At 45.6% G+C, this 27,557-nt stretch overlaps 1 protein-coding gene across 1 annotated transcript in view; it reads left to right on the forward strand.

Moving 5' to 3' along the window:
- Positions 1 to 27,557, forward strand: part of LOC146817360 (CD109 antigen-like) — a 1,044,213-nt gene that overhangs the window by 794,400 nt on the left and 222,256 nt on the right. The window contains exon 25 of the mRNA XM_085610952.1: positions 1,805 to 2,036. Coding sequence (XP_085467078.1) covers positions 1,805 to 2,036 — 232 coding nt within the window. The remainder of the gene's footprint in view (positions 1 to 1,804; positions 2,037 to 27,557) is intronic.

The raw sequence follows: 27,557 nt of genomic DNA on the forward strand, positions 1-27,557 counted from the left end.
AGCACTTTTTGGAGCCCTCTCAAAAAGTCTCGCCAGACCAGCGCATGGGCTGGGTCAGGCGAGACCTAAAAAGGGATGCGACCGAAAATAAAACAACCCTTTATCTGTAGCTAATGGTCCCCTCATTGACTGATTTCAGATGCAAAACCGCCCCTCAGCCAGTCCAATTGAGATGGAAGGGTATACCTACAGGTTTACCTCCTCCATAATGGTGAAGGAGTGTCGCCTCACTGAGTCAATCAGCAAAAAATAAAATGATGATAAAACAATATTATAATTGTATTTTCTGGTGACTGAGCCAGAGAGCCTTAGGCAGGGCAGTGTGAGGACGGGCCATGGCAGGGGGATCAGTGGTATGTGCACTGTAAATTGCGCATGTCAGTTTGGTCGTCCGTCTTAGGCCAGCCAAACAGTCATGTGCACTTAGGTTTCTCCAACCCAGGTGTGTTGCACAGCCGGGTTGGAGAAACAGCACAGACTCACAGGAATTGTCTGACCAGCAAACCAGGCTGCTCAGACCAATCCTGGTGCTGCTCTCACACTAGGTATAAAAAAAAAAGAAAGAAGCAAAGGAAGAATGCAAGAAAAAAATGTGGAAGACAAGAAAGAAGAAAGAGGAAAGAGAAGGCAGAAAAAAAAGGAAAACGACTAAAAGGAAGGAAATAATGATAGGGGAAGAAAGGAAGAAAGAAAGAAAGAAAGAAAGAAAGAAAGAAAGAAAGAAAGAAAGAAAGAAAGAAAGAAAGAAAGAAAGAAAGAAAGAAAGAAAGAAAGAAAGAAAGAAAGTGAGTGGAAGGCAGTAAAGAAGGAAGAAAGGAAGGCAAGAAAGAAAATGATGAAAGGAATTGGAAAGAAAGGGAAAGCATGAAGGGAATAAGAAAGAAAGGGAAAACAAGAAGCAAAGAAGGAAAGAAAGAAAAAAGGAAGGAAAGAAGAAAGAAAGAAAGAAAGAAAGAAAGAAAGAAAGAAAGAAAGAAAGAAAGAAAGAAAGAAAGAAAGAAAGAAAGAAAGAAAGAAAGAATAAATGCTGGAATGAGAGACAGTCAGGGTTGCAATGAAAGAGCATCCTTATCAGCTTATGTTCAGAGGTCTTGTGAGCTGCCGGCATGGTGGGAAAGAAACAGCAGCCAGATAAAGGCCAGTTCAAAAGGAATTTACAAGAGCATTGGCAGGAGACAGATCTGCTAAAACTGGAATGTGCCCTTTGCTCATATCTTGTAGAAAGTGACCTGCTGTCACACCCCACTCTACAACAAAGGCAACACTAAAGTAATAATAAAGTAAAAAACAAAACACTGCCACTGAAAAGAATTACCTTGTGTGAGGACATACACCTTCTGAAAGGTCTAAATGCAGGCACTCAAAGTGAAGTTACCCAGTGGCTGAAGTGGGCAGACCTGTTGCCCATGGTGTATGCTGTAGTGGGCAGAAGCAATATGTGAATGACACAATGACAGACCATTGGATGAAGAGAGGTCGATGAAAGCCCCTTTACGTAAGAATATTATACATATAATTTTGGTAAAATCAAAAGGTCTTGGCTAGTGCCAGACCTAAAAATGTACGTGGGATCAGACTGAAGTCTGTCATTTATTTATTTGGAGAGTCTAACAGGCTACTGAACTGTGCAATTAAAGTTTTGAGATGTAACTGCTGTCCGGCTGCCGATGCATTTGTGACTGAGAAAACTATGCAAAACAAATGTTTATAATAAATAGTTTCACTTTCTACAATACAATGAACCTCTATTTAAATGTTTGTATATAAATAAATAAACTTTATAACTAGAGTCCCTTTCCCCTAGGTTGTCTGCCTTTGTTTTAAGATGTTTCCTTCAGGCCAGACCATTCATTTATATTGATCAATCGGTGCTTCAATCAACAATAATGTGGCTTGTGCAGTACCAGGATAATACCACTGGAGAATTTAGTGAACCAGGACGTGTGATACATTCTGAACTGCAAGGTGGACTTAATGGCCCAATCACTCTTACTGCTTATATACTGACTGCACTTTTGGAAGACGAGGTGTACCGGGTAAGATTGTTTTGGTGGTGTTCCAGTAAGATACTTCTAGTCATGAACTCTTGTCTAAATGTGATTATCAAATAGGGTTTACAATTACACCATATATAAATAGTTCAACAGATGCAATTAAGGCATTTCACAAAGGCATTTATGAGTAGGGAAGTAGTACTACAGGAGTACACTTTTGCGTCCTCTTACATACTCATAACTGCCTTTGTAAATCTGTACTAAAATATTTAGCTCCCTAATAGTAAATGAGAACACAGTCTTTTCAATTTGTATTAGTTGCATATGCTTAGCATAAGCCCTGATATTCCCTTATTAAATATATTTTGAAGCCATTCCCAAAGGCATATGAGTACGTAACAGAGCACTACAGGAATACGACTTCACATACTCATAAATGCCTTTGTGATTTGGCCCAATTACACATAAACTTGTGGTTGGGGATCAATGTTGAAAACATATGGCCTGTAGTGTGAGTCTAACCTAAAGCTCTACTCCACTCTACAAAGACCTGATCCCATGTTTGTAGCACAAGTATAAAAATATATAATGCTTTTCTGCATTGATCGGGCTCAAATGAAAAGAGAAAAATAGTAAAGACCCTCAGCTGTCCTTCTTTTATTACATGGTTTTAAACAACATGCATGGAGCAGTGAAATAGGCCATCCTATCTTACACACAGTGGTGATGTAACAATTTTCAAACAGAGGGTGCTGTCATTAGTGTTATATCACTGAAGTTATAGAGATTGTGAAAAATCCAAGTCACACAAAGAACAAGTGTAGCAAATGAGCCACACCCACTCAGCAGGAGAGAAGAAAAATGTGTGGTATGTAGCCAGGGGTGCAGTTTGGAGCACACTATTGCAAATATATGAATATAGCAAAGTTTGATAGCCCACTGTCATTTACAGACAACTCATTTCCAGTGAAATGGCCAATAACTTTTCTCAGATGTACAGACTATACAGCGCACACAAAACAATATGTAGAAATCAGGTTTTAGTGACTAATTATCATTTGCACATCACAAGGTAAAGTGTCTTGATTGGTTTGATCTTACACAAAACCTTTGCTTCCATCACAATCCGGAATTACAAACAAGCATTTAATGTATCCTTCTTAACTGCTGGTATCTTTTTAAATATTTGTACAATACATTTATATATATTAAAAATGTTGTGTTAAGAGAACACAATGCCCGATGAGTGACAGTCCTTATTGCATGCACAGTTTGAACTGTTTGGAAAAGCATGGTGTCTTGAACTCACTCTGCCTGTTTAATTGCGTGGACTCCACCGACTGGCAGTGGTCCGCAGAGTCAAACTGAAGAACAATATCTTGGTAGCTCCTTTATTTATCCTCTGGTAACTTACTGTTGTATTTCACCCCTGCTGTGGGTGTTCAAAGTGTCGGTTGTTAAAAGGGAGAGGGGGTCGGGGTGGCGGAGCATTTCACCCCCACTGTTTACTACTTTTAGTTCCAAGTTGGGCGACAGGCACTCTGAAAGTGTGTTTGATCTGCAGTTTCAGGCCCAGAGTGCAGGGTAGCAGGGAGGGGGGTAGTTGGGATGGGGGAAAGTTGTTTCAGCAAGGTTTAGAGAAAGAGACATTGTTAATCCGTAGACGGGAAAAGGGATATATGGTCTATAAATACGTCTATGAACACACACTGGGACAAAAGTTTTAGACTCCTGAGTTGGAACTTCAACGGACTCGTGGACAAATTAAAACATTGCATTGTCTTACAATATATCAAAAGACATACCCCAGACGGTGTACTCATGCAGGAATCATACCTGGTAGGTAATTCCTGTAATGCAATGAACAGATGGGGCTATAGGCTGGTGGCCCATGCCGGTTTCACCATGGGCTCCAGGGGGGGGTGGGTATTATGCTTAAAAATTCCTTATTGTTGTCTATAAAACACACCTGGATTGACGAGTTGGGGCGAAATGCCGCTGTTTCGGGGCAGTGGGAAGGGAAGACACTCACATTTTTGACAGTCTATGTCCCACTGGGTCTGCAGGGTCGTACATTTAAAGAGTTAGGCACCATCATGCTATCATTTCCGGAAGGCTACCTTGTCGTGGGTGGGGATTTTAACGCAGTTGTGTCATCCCCCCAGAGAAATAAGTTCCTCGCATAGATGGCTCCCAGACTTCTTGAATGCACTGGGCCTTGTAGACGCATGGAGGACTTATCACCCTGAAAGCATCCAACACACCTTCCACTCAGGGGCGCATAATAGTTTTTCCCATATTGATTATCTTTTTGTCCCGGCATCTCAAATAGGGAATATCCAAGAAATCAGACACATGGCACGGGGCATCTCCGATCACTCCCCATATGCGCAGTATTGATTTTGGGCGAACAAAGGGTAGGGAGGATTGCGCCAATTAACCCCTGGTATCTTCGTAGCCCGTTAGTCAAAAAAGCTCTCGTACAAGCCATGGATAACTATTTCCTGGAAAATGCTGGATTAGTGCCCTTGTCACAAACCATATGGGAAGCATTCAAAACAGTCCTGAGGGAGGCAGGCGCTCTCGCTCATTGCGGGAGTGCGGAAGAAGAAAGTGAAAAACCTAACCCGCTTAGAGAACGAAATCCTCCGGCGGGTGGAAGAGAATGGGGGAGCGACGGAGCAGGAGAGTCTTCATACCCTGAAGCTCAAGAGAGATGAATACAAATCCATTGCTACTGATACGGCCAAAGCACTGGGCAGGGATAAAGATGGCAGATTATATGACTTGGGAGAAAAAGCCGGGAAGTTGCTTGCATGGGTAGACAAGAAAGAATTGGCAAGTAGACTTGTACCAGAATTAATCAACGACTCGGGTGAGACAATAGCGGATCTGCAGGCAATTGCCAATGAGTTTGCTGCCTATTATCGATCTATATGTTGTTTAAATTCCTCCTTTCTGGAGGAAGACTCATGGGCTTTTCTTTCAGATATATGGCTTCATACGCTGTCCATGGAGGAGAGAAATGCATTAGACAGCGAATTTAAGAAAGTTGAGGTAGCGCAGGCCATCAGAAATCTCCAGTCAGGAAAGGCTTTGGGCCCTAACGGGTTACCTATCGTGTTGTGCAAGCTGCAGCCAGATAAAATAGCATCGCACCTGCAGGCCATGTTGGAGGAGAGCCGTGAGATGGGACTGCTCCCTCTGGACCAACGTGTGGCAAAGTTGGTTACTATACATAAGGAGGGCAAAACAAAATCTAGGTGTTCATCATATCGGCCCATTTTCTTACTAAATGCCGAGCCAAAGATTTTAGCTAAATTGCTTGCGAGTCGCTTTGTCCAAGCAATAAATAACTTGGTGCACACTGACCAGTCGGACTTTATGCTTCATCGCAACACCACACCAAACTTGAGGAGATTGCAAGGGGTGATGGGAAGATTGGATACGATCCAAGAGGCCGCAGTGGTGGTTTCGTTGGATGCAATGATGGCATTCGACACAATCGAGTGGCCATACCTGTTTGCAGTCTTGGCAAAGATGGGATTCGGACCCAGCTTTATTGAGTGGGTGTGGCTCCTTCACACAAAACACTTAGCTCAAGTAGTGGTTAACAACAAAACGTCGGAGGTATTTGAACTGAGCCGTGGGACTCGCCAGGGCTGTCCACTGTCACCCTTGCTCTTCGCTCTCTCCCTGGAGCCCCTGGCGCATTGATTCCGTAAAGATCCAATAATCCGGGGGTTGAAGTGGACTGATGCATGGGAGGACTGCATTGCTTTATACGCAGACGATATTCTCCTGTACCTTGCCTCCCCCAAGAGGTCGCTCCATAGAGTGCTTAACATATTCACCAACTTTGGGAAATATTCAGGGTACACAATTAATTGGAGCAAGTCATTAATATATTTCCTCAGTGGGAATTTCGCCCCTGCCCAAGGAATGCCCCATCCAGGTAGCGAGGGTGGGGTTTCGATACCTGGGAATTTTCAGCACAGCTGATCACAAAACCCACTATGAGAGTAACTTGCTCCCCCCCTGCAGCGGCTGAAGGGCGACTTAACGCATTGGAAGGCACTCCCGCTCTCTATGCTGGGTAGAGCAGCGCTGTTCAAAATGATGTCCCTGCCACGTTTTCTGTATGTGTTGCAGAACTTCCCGGATCTGGTCCCAGTGAGGTATTTCAAAGAGATAGAGGGTCTCCAAAGGGAATTGCTCTGGGATGGTAAACCCCGCATTGCCCTGCAGAAATTAGTTTTGAGCTGGTACGATGGGGCAATCGGTCTTCCTGATGTTAAAAAATACTATTGGGCGGCCCACTTAGCGGCTATCGATCACTGTGCCTACTGCCGCGGGGGTGACCTGGGATGCAGATTGGACAAATGGCTACTGCCAGGAGGGAACTACAACATGGCCCTATATTCCAAACCCAAAAAGTTTCCCCTCATGGGACCGACCAAGCATTCCGTACAGGTATGGCATGCAGCGAATAGAAGCCTGGGGTGGGATCATAAACTCACGCTGGCCACTCCTTTGTGGGACTCGGAACAGTTAGGCACACTACGTACCTCGAAGGGATTTGACAAATGGGACCTGATCAGGATCTCAAAGATAGGAGACCTATGGAAGAAGGGCGGAGTGGTCACATTCGATATTCTTGAAACAGGAGTTCGAGCTAGCGAGCACAGAGTATTTCTGATATCTGCAGGTGCGTCATGAGCTTATGTCATGTCTAGTATCGAAGGGCGCATCTCCCCCAGACTCCTCACCGTTGGAAGATAGGTTGCTGGATGGTTACCTGCCGAAAAAAGTAATATTTCTGACCTACAAAAAATTGATTAATAATACTCCTGATCCCCTTAAACTCGTCAGGGAATGCTGGGTGAGGGATGGGCTCGAGCAAGATGATGAGGAATGGCAGGAGGCAGTGGCCTCCCCACGTGAGGGCACAATCTCCTCCACGCTATGCCTGGTTCAGTTTAAGATCCTCCACAGGGTCTATGTATCTGGATCCCGGTTTGTTAGAATGGATAGGATTGACGAGGGAATGTGTAGAAAGAACTGTGGCCAAAAAGGCACCTTTATACATATATTATGGGAATGAGTGCATGTTCAAAAGTACTGGTCGGGAATTCATGGCTGTATCAGAGAGGTCCTTGAGCACAATATTAGACCTGAAGCTAAAAGGTGTCTTTTGAGCATTTGGAAGCCCACAGATCTAAGCAGCAAAGATAAAATCTGGGTCACGCTGGGCCTAATGGTGGCAAAAAGGAACATTGCCCAGCTGTTGGGTGCCGGGGTACCACCTAAAATTGAGGCTTGGAAAACTGATATGGACTGATGCATGGCCAGAGAAAAGACTGTGTATGTTGCACGGGGATGCCCTAAAAAATGGTCCGCTATATGGAATAAATGGAATACTTATCGTGGCCATACCTGTGTCCAACCCATTGTCCCTCCACATGAGGAATCTGCTTCACCGTGTACACTGTATTTTATCATTTATCATCTGTTTCGTCTATTATCACTGATTGTGTATGTATAGTTGAACTTGACTTTTCCCTCTCTTTCCGTAATCTGAAATGTTAATTCTCTAGTGTTTAATAAAAAATAATTTAAAAAAAAATGTTGTGTTAGAATAAAATGACATCCTACAGCCCTTCCTTCCGCCCTCCTTGTAGTCCAGCAAGATTGCCACATAATTCACATTACCAAATCCTCTTACTTTGCAGTAAGAAAACGAAAAGTAAACACCAATCTTCATGTTAAAGGAATAAGGAGCAATTTGTCAGAAGACTTTGCCTGACATTTGACCTCTAGCTTTAAAAGCACAGCAAAAGTGACAAGATAAAGACTAAATTCCAAGTTATATTTATTGCTCATTCACCTTCCGAAATCCGGCATGGTTAATTCGGGGGGTGCGGCAGCACCCCCTGCACCCCTACTTCCAGCACCTATGCATACATATAACAATAAAGTATTAGCACTGCCCAATGTCACTTGTACATTAAAATATATACATAAAGTGGGCTCTGGGTCAATCCCTTGCTCTTGATTGTATTTCATTCTGCTCTATCTCTAGTACTTGTTTCTTATTCAATGGCTTTCCTCGCTATTCTTTATATGTTCCACGCCTGGAGCACTTCTTCACTTTGTTCTGATTGGATAGCTTGTGTCATTCAACTGCTTGCATTTAGAGAACTACTTTTTCTTTCAACACCTCATTAGAGTGCTTCTGTTTTTCTTCCTCTCTTCGTTCACATAACTTCCACTGCACATGCCATGTTGCTCTCTCCTCCTCAACTTATCAGTTGCTCCCCCGATTCCTTCCCTGCTCAGTTTTAATTTGCTTTTATTTTGTTTTCCACTTTCCCACCGCAAACTCTTCTGTTGCTACTCCGTACACTTTCTCAAACCACCCCATTGCCCACCTGCAATGATTTCTGCCCCCACTGCTTCATTTGTACACCATCTTCGCCATCACAATGTTTGCCTTCTTTTGAAAATAAGGTTTTATTTCAAAACATGCAGTCACAATTTGTTTTATTTGTCGCTCCAAGATTGGTGGCACAATCGTCTTTTATTTGTCACTGAAGGGGTCATTACGATGGTGGAAGGCCCGCCACCGCCAGCATTGCGGTGGCAGGCCTTCTGCCATCGGAAAGTAATTTTCCCCTGTCACATTATGATGGCGGGGGAATCTTACCGCGACCGTGGTGGGTGCAAAGACCACTCATCCACGGATCCTCCACAGGCAATCATCACGATTGCCTGGCGAAGCAGTCAGCATACGTAAAATGGTGGCGGTGCCTGGCAGGCACCATCCGTCAAATTACGATACTGGCTACAGCCAACCTTTCCATGGTGGCGAAACTGCCATGGAAAGGCTGGCGGGGATTGGTTTGGGGGCCCGTTGCAGGGCCCCCTTGTGTTGGGAGGAGGTGTGAGTACACTGGGGGGTGCCTGCCATGTAGTGCAGTGAAATGCACAACCAACATTTTTGACATTGCGGCGGATGCTGCAGTCAGCAGCACCGTCAGCAATTGAAAAATGTGACAGCCATGGTGGTGGTTGCATCCTAATTCGGGGAGTGGGACCGCCGCATGCATGGCGGTCGGTCCCGATCCCCGCAATGATGGCGGTCGGACGAAATTCCGACCTCCAGCGCTATGACCCCCTAAGATTGGTGTCCGACACTTTGGAACTATAAATAAAAAAGGAAAATTGCGGCTTTGTCATGTTGTGTGCACACATCATGTATGTATGTTATTACACTGGGCCTCTGGGATTATGTGCCTAAACATCTATGCATGATACCTACTTGTCATCGCTCTTTTCTTGCAGATGCTGAACAGCATTAGCAAAAGGCATTTTTTTCTCCTTTTGCCGATTCTTAACAGCATCAGAATGAAAAACATTCCCAAAGCCAATAGGTCTGTATTTGTAGCTAGAAGATTAAACTTATTGGCTTTGCAGATGCTTGTTATAGTTGCATTAACTAAATTCTGCGGATTACTTGTGAATAACACATTTTGGGCCAGATGTATGAAAATTGCATTTTGCAGTTTTTTTACTTGAGTCAACTTCAAAACAGCATCGAAGAGCCATAAAAGAGAAACATGGATTCAGTATTTTCGACACTAAAAGGAAAAAATGACATAACTCAAAGAGTATTCTCGAAATATATTAAGCCAATATATAATCTGTTTACCCTCCTCAAAACGTGTGAACTAGAATGAAAATGGCCAAAAAAAGGATTGAGATTTTGCAGAACCAAAACATGGCCATATCAGGGGACGGAGTGAGGAAATCGGTCTGTAGAGAGTGATACACTGTTGTTAAGTGATGAGTAGTTGCCTCTGAAGGTTTCTAGGGGTGTAGTGTTATGGTTTATTTTACCACAAGACCACTGTCTGGTAAGAAGGCTCAGTTTTGTAGCATCTTAAAAGTATACATATCAGCTGGCCTCAGGTGTATCACTATGTGAGTGATGATGCATGACTAGCTGGGGTTTAATTTGAGCCAGTGGTTGCAGGTCGAACCCACCAGCACTTATTTTTGGAAACCGTCACTTATTGTTCCTCACTTAGACCCAGATTAAAAGAGAAAAAACACAAAATGGGGGAGGAGGGAATAAGGAGGAAGAGAAATATGGAAACACAGTGAGACAATGATGAATACGAACCACCAAGAGTGAGATAAAGAGGCAGGGAGTGTTTGGTGGTGCATTCAAGACTATTCAGCCTTGTTATTCAGCTCTCTGCTCAGCACCGGCTGCGGGTTCTGAACACATTTGTGGGCCCTGGCACTTATTCTTTTAGGGTGGGAAATAAGTTCATTAAAAAGTCCGAGACTCAGGATCTGAGGTGTGGACAATGATACACAGAGGCCCTATATAGGCAGAATAAATGGCGCAAGGTTTATATGGCAATACCTGTCTTATGTGTTTGGTGAAAAGATACTTACCTTTTCCTGATTAAAAACACATTTATTGTGCCGCATTAAATATAACAGAAGATGCCATTTACACAAAAAATGTAGTTTCAGTGTCTAATTGATCCTTTAGACCAAGATAACCAGACTGCTTCCAGCACTTCTGGACTATTTGACAGCATAACACAACAAACAAAAATGTTTTAGTGTACCATTTTAAAAGTTATACATACTTTATGCTATGTAAAATACAGCGGATATTACGCATTCACTGGGAAGCTATGACAAGGAATCTTATCAGGATACATGACATGCACAGTATCTCCAACTTATCTTGTCTGCCCTATGCTATATTTAGCGAGACTGCTATAGTGAAGTACAGAGAAGAAGCTCCGCCCACTCTCCGGCCATGTGTGTCATTGGCTTGTGTCAGTGTCCTTCCTAAATTCTGGCGTCTGACTCGTAAAAAGGCTTGTTAGTACCACCTTACTCCCGCCTTGTCTTCCTTTGTAACCTCCCATGGCTACTGGCCCCTTGACTTCGGTTGTTCCACGGTAGTGTTATTTAGTCTTGTAAGCGCTGTACTGTTTTCTTCATTGAGCTTCTCTTACTGCGGGCACAAAGTGCTCTGCTTACATTCAGCACGCCATGCCCACTTTGTCTTTTAGAGCAGCCGGGACAATCGCAGCCGCTTCTTTGAAACGCAATTACTTTTGCCTTTACTCTACAATTGTACCCATAAAATTAGTGAGGACAATAAGCATGCTGTGATACCTTGGGACAAGTTTGCGCTGTGTAATACTTCAAAAAAATATACAGGCACTTCCAGACGCATAAATGCGTGTTAGGAGGCGAGTAGTTTTATCGTACATGCCTGCCCGCGTGTAAGAGTCCTTGGTGTGCGTTTTAGTTAAGAAGAATACAGGCCGCCTGCGTCCACGACGTGGCAGAATAATACCCATAGCTCAGTGCTGCGACAGATTTTCAGAGTCCCTCCCTTGCGCAAAGACAAGAGCAGTGGTGAAAAGGATACAGCGCCCATGGGCAGTCATCTATACCCGCAAATGTATGTTTTATATTTCAGTATGAGAGCTGTAAGCTGCAGTGAAAATCAGCTGGTGACATTTGAAAGTCGTGAGGCGTAAACTTTCTAATCTGGATGAGTGCCCGACCGCCATATCTACGAGAAATTTACCAGTCCAGTGCCTGTAGGAAAAATGTAATAAGTGCAAGCACGCATAAGTGAAAATCTGCAGAATGCCTAGGTGATGTCTCTGAAAATTCTTCTATTGTGCATCTGCAGAGAACATGTGCACATGTGTATGCATTTACAACCTCCACAAGCACCGAAGTCAGGGGGATTGGGGTGGACGACTGTAAATGACTACACATCCGGTTCACGTACAGATATTGTCCAAGACTAGAGCCTCAACACCCTAATCACATTCACCAGTGTGTCCTTCAGGGTGTGTATGTACACCACAAAACTGCAAAGGGTTTGTGTCGGACAAGAGGCAGCACCGTTATACATATTTTTCCCTATTAAAATAAGGAAAAAGTAATTCCTATTGTGTACAGTGCTTGATATGTGACAAGGATTTATGGCGCGCAGAATCTGTCACTGGTGTGCCCCCGTAGCGGGGTGTATTTTGTGGAATGTGCATTTGCGCACCTGTCTGTGGGTTTGTGTTATAGGTGGACACATTCTCAGCACTGCAGCCTGCCTGTGATGTCTGAGACCTTTGCAAGCTTCAGAGCGATGTCTGGGAGTGAAACAAACATAGTGCCAAATGGAGTTAGGGCAGAGCATGCAGCTTGAGTGTCTGTTTTAATAACATTAATCCATTGTATCTGGATAGAGACCGCAATGATACGTCCATGTATAGCGCATAGATCTACGTTTGGCAGCACTGTAAATAATGGGCACTCATTCAATAATTAATTAACCTTTCATCAACCGCAGAAGGATCAAAGGCAGAGCAGGTAGGAAGCGAACTTGCCGACTCCCCTCAGAGCTCTGCAGAGGGTGCATTAACCCCCTGAGGCGTGTGGCTGGCTGCCGAGATACCACAAGCCAAGGGTGCATGTGAGCTGCAGTGTTACCTAATGCTTTGCCACATTGCGGGGGAAGCCCTTGAATGAGAGAGGGCAGGGGCGCCTCGAGGTGACGGGGCACTTAAAGTCTTGACTTCTTTTCTGAAATTAATGAGAAGGATTGCGGGTTGGGGTGGCTGGGGTTTCGATATTGCTGGTTTGCGGAGAGGTTGATTCACGGGTTCTCCGTGGCTGACAGATTTAAATTCTAGAAAGAATGGTCCTGGAGGGAGCTCTCAGTTTATCTCAAACCGTGTGCTGCCCCTCCCCGTCCTGGGTCCCCCTCTCGGGGCCTTTGAGCCTTCTGGGGCCATTGTCAGACACTGTGGAGGTGATGTATGAGCAGACTGGTCACCCTGAAGCCAAATCTAGAATTTCTGAACACATTCCATGGTCCCTGCATCTCTGCAGGGCTGGGGAAGGTTTGTCGCCTAACTCGATCTGTCATCTTCTTTTCAGAAGCATCGGGCAGATTCTCCATAGTTCTGCCACCATGACTGTCTCCGGCAGCCCTCTCGCATGAGCACCAGTTACCTACACAAAGACATTCATTTATTTTTAGGCACTGGGAGATTTCGATTAACTAAGTGATCATTTGCCCAGGATCACAGGAGGTTGAGAGGACACGGAGACTCAAGCTTGGTTCCCCTGCTTGTAATTTATAAGTAGTAGTCACAAACACAATTTATTATTAGCACCTTTAAAAATAAACAGCACAAGCTTACAGCCACATATTCGAAGACTGGCGATGGCAGCATTGGCATACCATAGAAACACTGTCTTAAACATGGAAAATCAACCAAACGGAGTTTACCTTTTGCTCTGTGGCCCGCCGCTTCTGTGACTTGGAGAGTGCTTGTAATTTCGGCCGGCCCAGGACATTTCCGGTGGCGAGGTAAGGAGCTCTGCCTCTAAGCACTAGGAGCAGAAGTTGTGTTCGTAAGCGCTAGGAACAGAAGGTGTGCCTGAAAGCAATAAGGGCAAAGAGCTGTGCCTTTAGGCACTGGGTGCAGAAGATGTGCCTGTGAGTACTAGGAACACAAGCTGTCTGTAAGCGCTAGGAACAGAAGCTGCATCTGTAAGCACTAAGGGTAAGGAACTGGGCCTCTAGGCACTAGGAGAAGCTGCTGTGCGGCCCTCCGCTTAGCATGTTTATGGACTCACTTTACAACGCGGCAGTGTTTCCCTCGCTCTTCTTATTAACATTATAAGGATTAAACGATTTTAATAAAAGCAGAAAGCCACACACACCGGCGCCTGACGTCTCTAGTAGCTAACATGAATCACTGTTCCTTTACTGCAATCCGGGCGTTCTGCATCGTGTATGTACTCGGAGGAACCGTAAAAAGAAAAAGGGGTGGGGGCCGGGGGGAGGAGGGGGGTGTGTTAAAATAAATTAAAAAATCCTTATCCTACCTGATGTCCTTAGCAGGTCCGCGCCGCCTCGGGTCCGTTGGCACCTACAGCCTCTCCCAGCCAGGCAGCGCCAGGATTGGCTTAGGGCACGGATACTGCTCGCCCGCCTGCCCATTAGGAGACCGAGGTTTGAGCCTTTGCTCAACCCTCACTCTCCTAATGGGCATGCGCAAGCCAGAGCAGACACTAGTGCGCATGACTGGGCACGGCGCGGAAATTCGCTCACCTTCCCCACTCATGCGCACTGTTGCCCCTGGTCCGTCTGACAATCATGTCAGTCAACATGACGCAAGACCGCCCACCCCCTTCAGACTCTGAAGGGGGTGGGCGGTCCGACGTCATGCTGACTGACATGATTGTCAGTTCTCCCTCTGCGTCTTTGAACTTAAGTAAACTGATTCAGTTTACTTAAGTTCAAAGACGCCGGGGGAGCTGCGGGCGGGGGGGCTACGCCCCAACGCCCTAATGGACGCACCGCGGCTGGTGAAATTACATAGAGGCTTAGCCATCCCATACAGAGATGTGATAAGTATTCCAAATACAGAAGCATCAGGGTGCGAAGGTACCACAAACTACGGCACACTTCCTCCCATTAAGGTGTCAAGTGAAGGGAACATCCGGCACCATGCGCTCTTAAAGCCATTTGCATTTGTTTTTTTGCAGGATGAAAGTTAATGTGCACGTGGCATGGAGATGTGTCCTAGTACATGCCTCACCACCTCCGAATTCTGAAGAACTTCGCTATGTTCCAGGATTCCCTAAGTGGCAGCTCGTGTGATCCTAGACAAATGACATCCTCTTCGTGAGCCTCATTCACCTTAAACCGTCCCATTTAGGATGCCTAGGGACGGAATAATTGCTGCCGTGAAACATTTTAGAAATAATTCTATAAAATGAGCGCTCTCTTCATCGGGAAACAATAGGAAAGACATGAGGGCAAAGATACTTGAACACAGGGTCACCTACCTTGTGTGTGGCCAAGATGTGCACTGTATTGTCATATGGGCGAGCTGCCATCTGTGTACAGTGTGTAAACAATGGGGAGGAAGCAGGGCTTTAAGTGGGAAAAAAACTGGGGGTGCTCTAAAAGGGGCGGGGCAAACCTCAAAGGGGTGTGGTCTATATAAGTAGGGGCGTGGTCTCAATAAAGATAACTAGTGTAGCAGTACCCCCTGCTCCGACAAGCCGCCATCTCTAGGACACCTCAGAGTGTCATCAGATTTGGATTCCCCGCTCTGGCTCGCTCTCTCCCCACCTTATTACAACAAGGTTATGTATGGATAATGCCATACACCCTCCCCAGTACCCCAAGACCGATGCCATCATCCCGGGAAATGCCCAGGCAGACACCTCCCGTATAGGGTGGCTTCACGTGAGGCTGTGTGTACTAGAAGCACTGCTCCCAGAAGGCAACGCAACGCAGCTTCACTGGGGTTAGTTTTAACGAAGCCACCACCCCGTCAAAACATGCAACAGAGTCCTCCTACAACGTGGCTCTCCTGGCATGACGTCATGCCTTGACCTCCACTACTCAGTAGTAAGCAAAATGAGCATGCGCACATCGATGTGCATGCTCTCACTGCAGTTCAAGAAAAAACAAAGATAACGGACTACCTCTGCGAGGCCCGAAAATAGAGCCCGATAGAGACCCGTTTCGAGGCTCCCTGAAAATAACTGCCGGTGCTCAGACTCTGTCAGTCCCGGCCCACTTAAAGCCCTGAGTAGTGCCATCTACTTCCATGTTACTCCGAACTCCTTATGTAATTTACTTCACTCTATTTTAAAGCACTCTGACACCTCTGGGTAAAGTACGTGCTTTATAAAAACACATAAATAAGAGGCGTCAACCTAGCAGTCACGAATATGATTGACTTGTTCGTGAGAACGGGGGTGGTTCGGAGCACGACCATTCATAGCCCTGCAGAGTGCACACGTATCTGTTAAATAATAATAATATATGTTACAAATTGCCATGCACATGTTGGTTGCCGTTAAGCAAAAAGAGCTGATAGCGACGCTACTGCCATCTCTTCTTTGGTTGATAGCAGGTGAGTGGCTCTGGGCTGGGTTATGGCAGGATTGATTAATGGCTTTACAATCCCCTCCCCCCCCTCCCGTCGTGTGTGTCAGCACGGGATGACACAGGATGAGGCACAGCTTCCCGGGCACACACACAGCCGCACCCGAGTACTTCACGGGTCTTTAAAAGACCATTTACTTGCTAACCAGGCATTGTTGTTTTTCACCCCTTCTTAGAGCTCCTGCATCTCTACTCTGACTATCGTTGGAAGAATTAGCCCCCACACACCCCACTAAATGTGGCTCTAGTTGCGCCTCTGCCAGCAGCCCGAGCAATTTCCAACTTCAACTGCTGAGGAGGGGAACATTTTCGTTCATACCTTCGGATTCTCGATTCTAGAATGGTGACATAAAATACAACACATCTGTCTGTGAGAACAATAATACAAAATGAGACTATATACTGAATGATACCCATAGGAAATAAAACAATGAATGCAAATATATTCATTTTAAGCGTGAAAATAATGCAACTAAAGCTACCTATTACTTAATGCCCATTGGAAACAACACAGGACCACAAACCTACCCTCACGTGTAATCGCTGAACCTTGATGGTATCTTCCTTTGAAGTGCACTCCTTCGCAGATCAACTCGTTCTGTCATTCAGACCTGCTTACCAGCCAAAGGTGTCTGCTGTTCTAAATCAGCATATTGTACATTACCAGAAGATTCTTTCCATACTAAGCTCCAGTCCCCCTAAAAATAACTGCGGTGCTCAGACCGGACAGACCCGGCTCACTTAAAGCCCTGGGAGGTAGTCTAAACTTCCAGATAAGAAGTACATAAAATCACATACAACCCAGTGGTCTGGCAGGTCAAGTGCACAAGGTGTGAAGTGCATAGTGCTGCTGTGCATGGGTCACGCAGAGTCTGTGAGCTGAGTGACCTGCAGCTGGGTAGGGATGTGCTGAGCAACTACAACATGCTGCAGGGGGCAAGGCAGTACCCATTCCACACCGATCTAGTACGCAAGGACTCCGGAGCTTCGTCACATTAACTGCAACCTATCACATGTAGAGGAAAATCACAGTGTACCTCGTGGAACTGCATGGAGGACAGGGCGGGACTTTACTAGACGAAGACGTCATCCACGCACACATTGTGTGGTGCAGTTAATATATTGTCTTTTCTGTTACAGCGCACTGTGTACACTGGGGAGGAAGGGTAAAACACTTTGGGGCTTATTCATGAGCCCTTGCGTCACTGTTGCGCCGCTGGTGTGTCACTTTTTGTGATGCACCAGCGGCATAAAAAAATGCGCCATGTTGCGTCATATTTACAAAGTGACACATCTAGGTAGATGCGTCACTTTGTAAACCCCTGTGCCACATTATACCTGCACCAGGTATAATGTATGCAGGGTGGGCGGTATGATGCCTCGTAGAAGTGAGGCAGTGAAATCTATGAGATTTCCACTGCGTCACTTCTAGGACGCAAATGCGTCAATATCTTACGAAGACTGACGCAGGATCATTGAATATGGGACTTGCCCATGTGTAATGACCCATTGCTGGAGTTGCGTCACTTTTGTGACACACTCCAGCAATGCGTCATTTTTGCACCTGCAGATACGTCAGAAATACTGACGTATCTGTAACTCCTTGCGACATGATGCGTCATACTGTAAATATGACGCATCATTGGCGTCGCAAGGAGGGTGCAATGAAAAGTGACGCATCGCTGTTTTCTAGTAGCAATGCGTCACTTTTCATAAATGAGGCCCTTTGTGCACATGTAGCGGTATGGTGCACATGGCATCCCACAAGATGTTGAAGCAGATTTAAGCATTTGTGAAAATACTTCATCCTAGCTACACTGAGTGCCCGCATACCCCGTTCCTGTCACGCCGTGACCTTGCGAACGTATCGGAGGGAGTGGCCTCTCTGACAATCCTGAAAGGTGGAGTGGGTGGTAAGTGTAATGGGATGATATGTGAGAGAGACATTGCAGTTTTGCAAAGCTGGTAGTTCCTTTCAGATGGTGTGAAGTGCAGAGACAGCTAACTGCAAAGGCCTTTAACAGTCAGGGTCAGACCTAGCGACCTTTAGTCCAAAACGTGCACCCCCTGCTGAAAAATTATTACCGAGTCTGCATCCACAACTGCAGTTAGTCGAGAACCTGATGGCAGCAGAGAACCTCCAGGTATTGCGGTGTCCAGGGGCATTCTTCAGCAGGCTTGCGCCTGCATGCTCGGCTTCGGGAAACACAGCATCTGTATTCAATGCGAAACATTAAAGATCTGCTATAGCTGGGTGTGAATATGAGTGTCCTGTAACAGCCGATCAAGAACGTGCCCTTGACCTAGTCTAGAACAGTTGGCGGAAGCAGGCCATGCAGCACTTATGGTCAGGGGCGTAACACAGGCCCCCGCCCCCCCCTCATGGTGGGGGGGGGGCCCAAGCTCCAGGGGGCACTCTCAGTACAGCCCTCTGGCCGGAGAGCCGGGTAGGCATGCACAGTCGATGACCGTCTGCAGGTCAGGCAAGCACATGGGCTTTCCGCAAAGCGCTTTATCCTCCCCGAATGCGCTATGTAAATGCTATAACAGTCCTTTCAGATTCGGAGGAATATTTTGCAGAAACTTTTTTTGTATTCCATTGTTGAAACTCCAGCAAAAGTAAACCGGCAGAATGTCTGAGAGTAATGTTTAGAATGCTGATGACAATTCTGACCTTTACTACATTCCATGCAATCTCCTCTTTCATATGCCATCCCTTCCTAAACCTACACCGCTCTGCCAATACAAGTCTATCCTCACATGTTGCACCTCTAGGCACCTTGTAGGATTGGGTACGTGATCTCTAACTCCCCCCTTAGTCCTGAAACACTTCCTGGCAAGTCCCTGGGCTCCTTACTCCCGGCGCTCCCCCTTAATGCAGTTTTCTCTTTTAGGCTCCTGTGAGGGAGTAAGGCAAACAAGCATTTGGAATGCAATAGGTCTCGCATTTATGGGAGTTTGAGCTGTTGGCATTGTAATTGACAATGCGTTTTATTTATGTTTAACATAAATAAGAGGCATTGTCATTTACAGTGCCAATAGCTTAAACTTGCGTAATTGCGAGACCTATTGCATTGCAAATGCTTGTTACTCTGGTAGTTCTTAACCCCCATATATACATGTTCCACTTGTTTATGTTTATAAATCTGTTTTACTCTTGCTTGCTCTCAAATGCACATCGTATTTTCTTCAGTACTTCACAATATGTCTCTGTCAAGGTAAATGTGTATGCCCAGTTTCCCTGCTTTATTGGGATTGTTTTTCTTTTGAAGGGTATTCCAAGTTTCTTTCTTCCATTTGGAATCACCTTCTCCACTGGGAATTCATGGGTTATTGTTTCTTCTTTTTTTAGGACCTAATGCAGGTAAAATTTGAGTCACCTTAACAGCACTGTGGTCAGAGTTAGATAGAATATTTTCCAATACAGCGACTGGTTCCCAAATTGCATGCAGCATAAATAACCCTATTACGGGTCACATTCTGGGTCAACTTCTCATGGAGTACATCTTTGATCTGATGTGGAAATGAGGGGGAGTAACTGTCCTCAAGTCTTTAGGGGCATATTATCAAGCCAGGCGATAAAATTATCGCCGCTTTAGCGGCAGAAAACTGCCGCTAAAATGGCGATAATGGGCTTGATAATATGCTCTATGGAATTCCAATTGAAGCCCATGTTAGATGTGAAGGACATCTAACATGGACTTCAATTGGAATTACATAGAGCATATTATCAAGCCCATTATCGCCGTTTTAGCGGCAGTTTTCTGCCGCTAAAGCGGCGATAATTTTATCGCCTGACTTGATAATATGTCCCTTAGTTCGTCCATGTGGGTCTCTGTTTGGAAATGCGAGTCTTAATTGCACTTGTGACTCCAACAACCAAAGTGGCCTCTTTCTACAAACGCGAGTCTCTGAGCAGATAGCATTTATGTTGGTGTCTAATGACAACAACCAGGATCGTTGCCTCTTTTTGTGCATGTGAGTCCCTAGTGTGCTAATGATGCCGATTATGGGGGCTGCGAGCCACACCGAGCGTGTGCATCAAACCTTGGTCATGCCTATGTTTATTCTGGTCTTTTTGCTTGCAAGAAGCGGGCGACTACGAAGACCACAGTCCGTAGCTTCAGAGCATCGGGAGTAGGAGCTGCTGTGAGGAAGTCATAGCAGAAGTCGCCAAGGTAGCTGGGAGCCTTTGACACCAGGAGCAGGTATGTGGATCAGATGTGATGAAGCCAAGCACGGCCGTGCGTGTCGAAGCAGCTTTTATAGCGCCTTGAGCGGCTGGGTGCGGCTGAGCGAGGCCATTGGAACATGATTGTGAGCACTCGTGCGAGCAAAGTGTAACTCGGCCGGCTGGTTCTAGAGTGTGCCGAGGTCAGGGTTCTGTATTTCAGTGCACCAGGGATGTTTATTTAACACAAAAAGTCAATCGCAAGTACTTTATACATTATAAACCTACCACTGCCACCGGGAATATCATGGCAATAAGGTGTACACGCACTGTAAAGTACATGTCATAAAACAGCAGAGCACTTCCTAAACCTCGGTGGGAGGCGCTCTTTTAAAGACAAGTATGGCATTCGGAAAACGAAAAACTCCAAAGTGAGGCTGAAAGGCTGATAATGAATGCATCCTGCTGCAAAGGGTAATGCACAAATAAATATAGTAAACAAGCGGCCGTGCGGCCGCAAAAGTGAAAGTGATCGCGATCGTGATCAAACATCAAAGCGGCCGTGCGGCCGCGAAAGTGAAAGGAAACGAGTGCTTTCAGGCCTCCAAATGGAGCGCGCGCCCGGCCGACGCACATGCACTGTATTTGGAGGCCTGAAAAGCCACTGTTTGCACTTCCAAAACTCGCTTACTATAAGTCTCGCCAGAGCAGCGCTAAAGCGCTGTCTCAGGCGAGACCTAAAAAATTGCCGCTTTGGCATTTCACCTACATTACGACAGGGCTTTTTTCTAGGGCCTACATATCCTGACTTGAAACGGCGACGCCAAATGTCAGGCCCTCTAAACACTGCCTGCCAGTGCATCTGATTGCTGAATTACAACACCCCTCTCTTCACTGGACAGTGCCGAACGTCTGTGTGTGTACAGTTGTGTGCTCTGTGCAAATATTAAGATGCTCTGACAGAATCAATGAACTCATATTTCCCCAGGTCAGAGTCTCTGTCCAGCACATTTCAAGGATTTGAATTTTGGCACCCCCGCGACCTATTGTACCCTTGCCAGCCCCCACTGCGGAACTGTATTAAGGATTACAGAGCAACCATGTGACACGTGAAATAAAATGTCTGGGCAATCCCTGTTCACAGTCACTCTCGCAGGGGACCAGGGATGCAGGGGCGTAACACAGGCCCCCGCATTGCCCGTGGTGCGGGGGGGCCCCAAGTTCCAGGGGGCCCCCACGGCACTGCACTCTGGCCAGAACGCTCCTGATTGAGCCCGGAGTGGGCCCCTCGATGTACCGTGCAGGGAGGCCCCCTCAATTTTCGTTACGCCAGTGCAGGGATGGCTTGATTGCAGCAACCTTTCTGATGGTGTAGCATCATCAAAATCCGGCTTTGGTATTTTTAATGTATTCCTTATTTCCAGGCGGCAGCTCAGCACTGTACAATTATCCTTTTTTTTTTTACTGTTTCACATAGCGCAAACTTGTCCCAATGGCATTGGCACGCTCTATATGAATGCCAGTTATATTACACAAGATTACATTCACATTCACTTTTTAAGGCACAGTGAAATTAAGTGATTTGCCCAGAATCACGGGATGTTTAGTTGACGTCGGGCTTTCAACAAAGGTTCCCAGTTCCAAAGGCGACAGCTCTGGTCGTAATGCCACATCATATCGGACGTGCCACATCGAAACCCAGTAGGGGCTCCTCCTCTGCCCAGGGGGGTAACACAGGCCCCCGCAGCCCCCTCGGTGGGGGGGGGGCAAGCTCCAGGGGCCCCTGCCTCCCTCAGCAGAGTACGCTGGCCGGAGAGCTCCTGATTGAGTCCGGAGGGGGCCCCTCCACGTACCTTGCAGGGGGCCCCCTCAAGTTTCGTTACGCCACTGCTTATGGTAGAGCTGCAGTTCTTACTTCACGTAACGGCTGCATACAGTAGAATGCCTGCAGCTCCTGCTGCAGTGGGGGGATGGGGGGAATGTCCCTACTGCAATCAGCCTAGATGCTGCAGTTCACTCTGTAGCCAGTCTACAATCTGCGGGTCTTGCTTGAGTTATCTGGAAGTTTCTCGAAGGAACAACTGACCGACAGTGAACCTACTGTGCGAGATGCTGCAATGTGAACTCCCCTAGAGGGCTAAGACCTCTTATCAGTGGTCGCTGCACACAACATAGAATACTCAGTAATGTGCGATATTATCCAGCATAGGTAAATACTTATAAGGTCCCAAAGGCTAGACCTGTTGCATCGCAAATGCTTGTTTAATATGGAAGAAATGGAACACAACAGTTTCTGTGTTGATATCATGGATGCCTGACTGGAGGAAAGAGGCATATACTTGATCTGGCATTTGACGCTTTTTCTGTGCACTAGCTTGACTTACACACAAACAACCTTAAAATCGCCAGGTACTGAAGGATGTCCACAAAGTGTGCAGATGTTCTGCATTTGTAACTAACAACAAGAGGGCATTCACAGAGGCTTATCGGGGTGGAGATTATTTTGAGGTGAACACCTTAAAGGTAATAACTTTGTGGGTGTCCCCAAACATTTTGAATGCCATACCACACTTTTCTGCATACTGTGAGCAAGATGCAAGTAATGCAGAAAATACAGTGTTTGATTTGTAAAAAGAAGTAGCAGGGCCCACATTTCCACGCAGAAGCCCGCCACCAGAGCTAACGTCAGGCGTGTCAAATCCCCAAAATATGAGTGTCAGTCGACCACACCACAACCATTGGTCCAATTAGGCACTGAGAACATATGTGAATGTGCATAGACACACATTTTCCGAGGTTCCTGAGAAAAAGGGAGATTTGACGTGGAAAAATATTTTTCTTGTGAAGAATAAAAACATTAAAGAAATATCTCCACTACTCTAAACCTAAGAATAAAGATTTTTGGCAGTACAGCGAATGCACATGCGTAGGGTTAAGAACACAGATGCGTTCCAGGAAAATAATGCAAGATATAATTTTTTCCAAACCATAACTTGTTTTATGAATCGCGTAGTTAGTTGTAAATTGCATTTTTGTTTATGTATATGCCGGCCTCAAAAGATATATCACCCAACATTTTTAGGTCTATCAATATTGTACAGGTCTCTGCATGACATATTGGTATCCATTTTTCAAAATATATACAGTGAGTTTTAGTTCTACCCATAGGAGTATTACTCTCTGTGCATATACTGATGGCTGTTCTGTGTATCATATTTCCTTCTATGGAGTACTTGCACTGATACTTTTAAAAAACGTTGTTTTTATACTTTTAGCATACTAATATGTAGGATATTTGTGTACCTGATTTTAAAGTTCAACTTACCTGTGCTGACTCTTCGACTCTCCGGTGCGTCGCGGGGGCTCCCATTTGAACGGACAGAGTGGGCATGTCACTATAGAGCATAGTAGCTCTACCCTCTCTGCCGGAGGACCGCGCTTTCACTTCCGGGGGCTGGCTACTTAATTGGATGCACACCTGGATGCGCAGCGGGTGCGCCAAAGGCAAGCCCGTCTGTGCCAGAACGGGACCAGGGGCCAGGACCCCTGCCCCCCAGCTGCAGAAACGTTGGTATATTCATCAGCCCACCTCACAGGGCTAAGAGACTGGGGTAAGGTTGAATGTCACCATTCCGTGCATCTAGACAAGAACGAACGGGCATGTGCCCACTGCGCATTTACGCTACACCCAAAGGCTGATATTCAGCAAAACACCAACATTGACCATACGTACAAAATGTTTGCTCTGAATTGCAGGTCACTACCCAAACATTTGGTCAAATTAAATATCTTTCTCATAGAAATGCGACCGGACGTTCTGTTTTTAACAGAAACCTGGCTTCAGAAGGAATCCACCGCAGATGAGATTCAAACTCTTTCGCCAGCATATTACATTCAGCTCAGAGATCGTGAGAAGAAGAAAGAAGAAGGGTTAGCAGTCATATTCAAAGAGTCCTATGCGTGTCGGGTTGAGCCCAATCCTGTATCCGATTGTGAAAGTTTGTTCTTTTCTATTTCACTTTTGGCAACTTGCTCCTTTTCTGGAGTACTTATATATGGCCCTCCTGGAAGGGCGGGGCAATTTATTAACTCTCTACCTGAAGTAGCAGCAACATTAGTAAGCTCTTCCAGCAACATCAAATTGCTGGGAGACTTTAATCTACACTTCAATGACCAAAATAACATTGAAGCTATAGAATTGTCCCAAGACTTATCAGCTGTTCAACTGTTGCAAAAAGTGGTGGATCCTACACATATCAAAGGCCACACACTCGACCTTGTGTTCGCCAACAACAATATGTTATCGGTGGGGACCCCCATCCCGTTTCCTTGGTCGGATCATTTACTGATCCCCACTATCCTAAAATGTGTAATACAACGTAACCACATGGAAGTTAGAATAAGTAAAGATCAGCCCTGGGCAAAATTGTCCATAGAATCATGGGCCAGCACATTGGAAAGGTCCAAGCCTATTTTAGACTCCAACATTACTGTTGCAGCAGGAAAACTATCTCTCTGGATTGAATCCGCACTGGACAAAGTGATACCGGCCAAAGAGATTCCACATAGGGTAAGAGAAAGGACAACGCCGTGGTACTCGCCCCATTTAAGATTACTCATACAGGCCAGTAAATGTCATGAAAGGAAATGGAGAAAATTCTATGAAGAGAATAGTAAATTTGATTACAGACTGGCTATAAAAACCTATCAAGCGGAAATGAAAAAAGCCCAGACATTATATTATGAAGCAAAAATCTCCTCTGCGGCTAACATTCCCAGAGAAATCTTGGCATAGCAAAGACCCTTATAGATCTCGCAGCTCCCGAAACCACCATCTCCTCTGATCGGTGAAACAAATTTGCAGACTACTTTTAAGAAAAAATTCAATCTATATATAACACATTCCCGGCCTCCCCACTGCCTAGTGACCCTCCCATTCCAACTCTTCCCATTAACCTGGATGTGATCACCAGACCCTCAGAGGATAGGTGGCACCCCTTGGAGAAATTCCCACTTATTGACGAAGCCACGCTCTTAAACATCTTTGGCCAGAAAAAATCAGGTTCACCGTGTGACCCGGCCACACCCCGTCAGTTGGACAAGGTCACAGAGGTGGTACTACCAGCAATATTAGAAGTCCTAAATCTCTCCATTACCAATGCCCAGGTGCCACCTCCCTGGAAACAAGCCATGCTGAGAGCGCTTTTGTAGAAACCAACCCTAAACCCAGATGTACTGAGTAATTACAGACCCATATCTCTGCTACCCATGGTCTGCAAGATTCTGGAAAAACATATCAACTCCAGCCTCTCAGCCTTCTTAGAATCTCATAATCTCTTACACCATTCTCAAAATTGCGTCCGACCCCTATTGGGAATGGAACTAGCTCTCATCTCCATAGTAGAGGAATCTAAAATGATTATGGACCTGGGAGGAGCAGTAGCCATCATTCTCCTCGACCTAAGTGCCGCGTTTGACACGGTCAATTTTGATATCCTTCTGAACCAGCTTAGGAATGTAGGAGTCTCAGGGGATGCTATAGCATGGATCCAATCGTACCTCAGTGGTAGAACTTTTCAAGTTTTTTCAGGAGAAGCTACCTCCAGGTGCCGACCTCTTAGGTACGGAGTTCCTCCGGGATCATCCATAAGCCCTACCTTATTCAACGTATATATCAGGCCACTACCTGATATTGTTCTTCCATTTGGGATACAAATTGTCACCTATGCGGATGACACCCAGCTAGTGGTCTCTCTAAAACACCCGCACAATCCCCCCTCTGACTTAGAAACCTTCTTGGAGAAGGTGGCTACATGGATGCAAAACCCCTGCCTCAGGCTTAATGGCGACAAACCTGAAATCATGTATTTGGGTAACCTACCCAACACTGATTTCAAACTGCAATTGCCAGCTTGTCTAGGACAAGCACTCACCCCTAAACCCAAGATCAAAAGCCTGGGAGTGTGGCTCGACAAATCACTTAAATTTGAACAGCAAGCTGTGGAGGTGGCCGGTATGTGTTACGACATCATCAGAATGCTGAGGAAAATTCTTCCCCTTCTCCCCAGTGGGGCAAGAAGAACGGTGGTCCAGGCCCTGGTTCTCTCACTCCTGGACTACGGGAACGCCTTGTACCTGGGAGCGCCCAAATCAACCATTAGGAAACTCCAAGTGGCCCAGAACTGCGTCGCCAGGATGCTGCTCGGAGTACCAAGAACTCAATAGGAGAAGCCATGCCTGAAAGCCCTACATTGGCTACCCATTCTGGAAAGAATTAAATTCAAATCCCTTTGCATAGCCCACAAAACAATGATGGGGAAAGGTCCTATCCTTTTTAACTCCCTTATCTCCTTCTACCATCCCAGGAAACTCCTCTGCTCTGCAAGCATGAGTCTAGCCATCATCCCCAAAATTCGCAGGATACGTAGTGGGGGCAGCTCCTGCTCATATAGTACAGCCAGGCTATGGAATACACTTCCTTTGCGGCTACGCTCACTGACCCTCCTTCTTACCTTTCAAAAGCTCCTAAAAAATGTGGCTATTTCAAGATATCAGTTTGTAAACCTACTGCTATGCCGCTAGCGCTTGGATGCCTCCGGGTAGCTATGCGCTCTAGAAAAGCTAATTAATAATAATAATAATAATATTATAGTGCATGATGGACTATTTTGGAGCTGAAAAATCCTTTTAGTCACTACACATTCAATAATGTATACCATGCATGCACTATATGGAGAAAAGAATTGTTTCTGTTTTTTCTTCTACCACAGTAGTCTTGAGTTAATGGTTTTGTCAGTACTCAAGTGTGAACCTGATCTTTAGATAGCCACTTAATTAGTTTTTTGTTTTTGCAAAGGCCAGCTTCTTTTTAGATTATCAACAACTCCATTACATCCACCTCCACAATTACCACCACCACTACCAACGACCACTACCCCACTACAACAATCATTACGAATGCCATTACCACAGGCATCTTTTCTACCACCATTTCTACCATTACCACCACCATTACATACCAACACAATTACCTCCTTCACCACTATTACTACAATTATCACCCCCATTATTACCACGATTACACCACCAACACTACCTTCACCATTTGCATCCCTATTCCCACTACTATGATCATTATCACTGCCACCACATCCTACATAACTGTGTCTACCATCATCACCTACACCACCACATCACCAGATCTATCGCCACCATTACCATTAAAACAAGCACCACTACCACTACTCCCATCATTAGCAGTTCTCACTACTGTTACCACCACTAGTACCACCATTCCTATTTTCACCACTACCACCACTACCAAAACCCATAGGTCTGGCTTTAAGGAGCTAACACAAGCAAATACAGG

Source organism: Triturus cristatus, chromosome 6, assembly GCF_964204655.1.
Source record: "Triturus cristatus chromosome 6, aTriCri1.1, whole genome shotgun sequence".
NCBI lineage: Eukaryota > Metazoa > Chordata > Amphibia > Caudata > Salamandridae > Triturus > Triturus cristatus.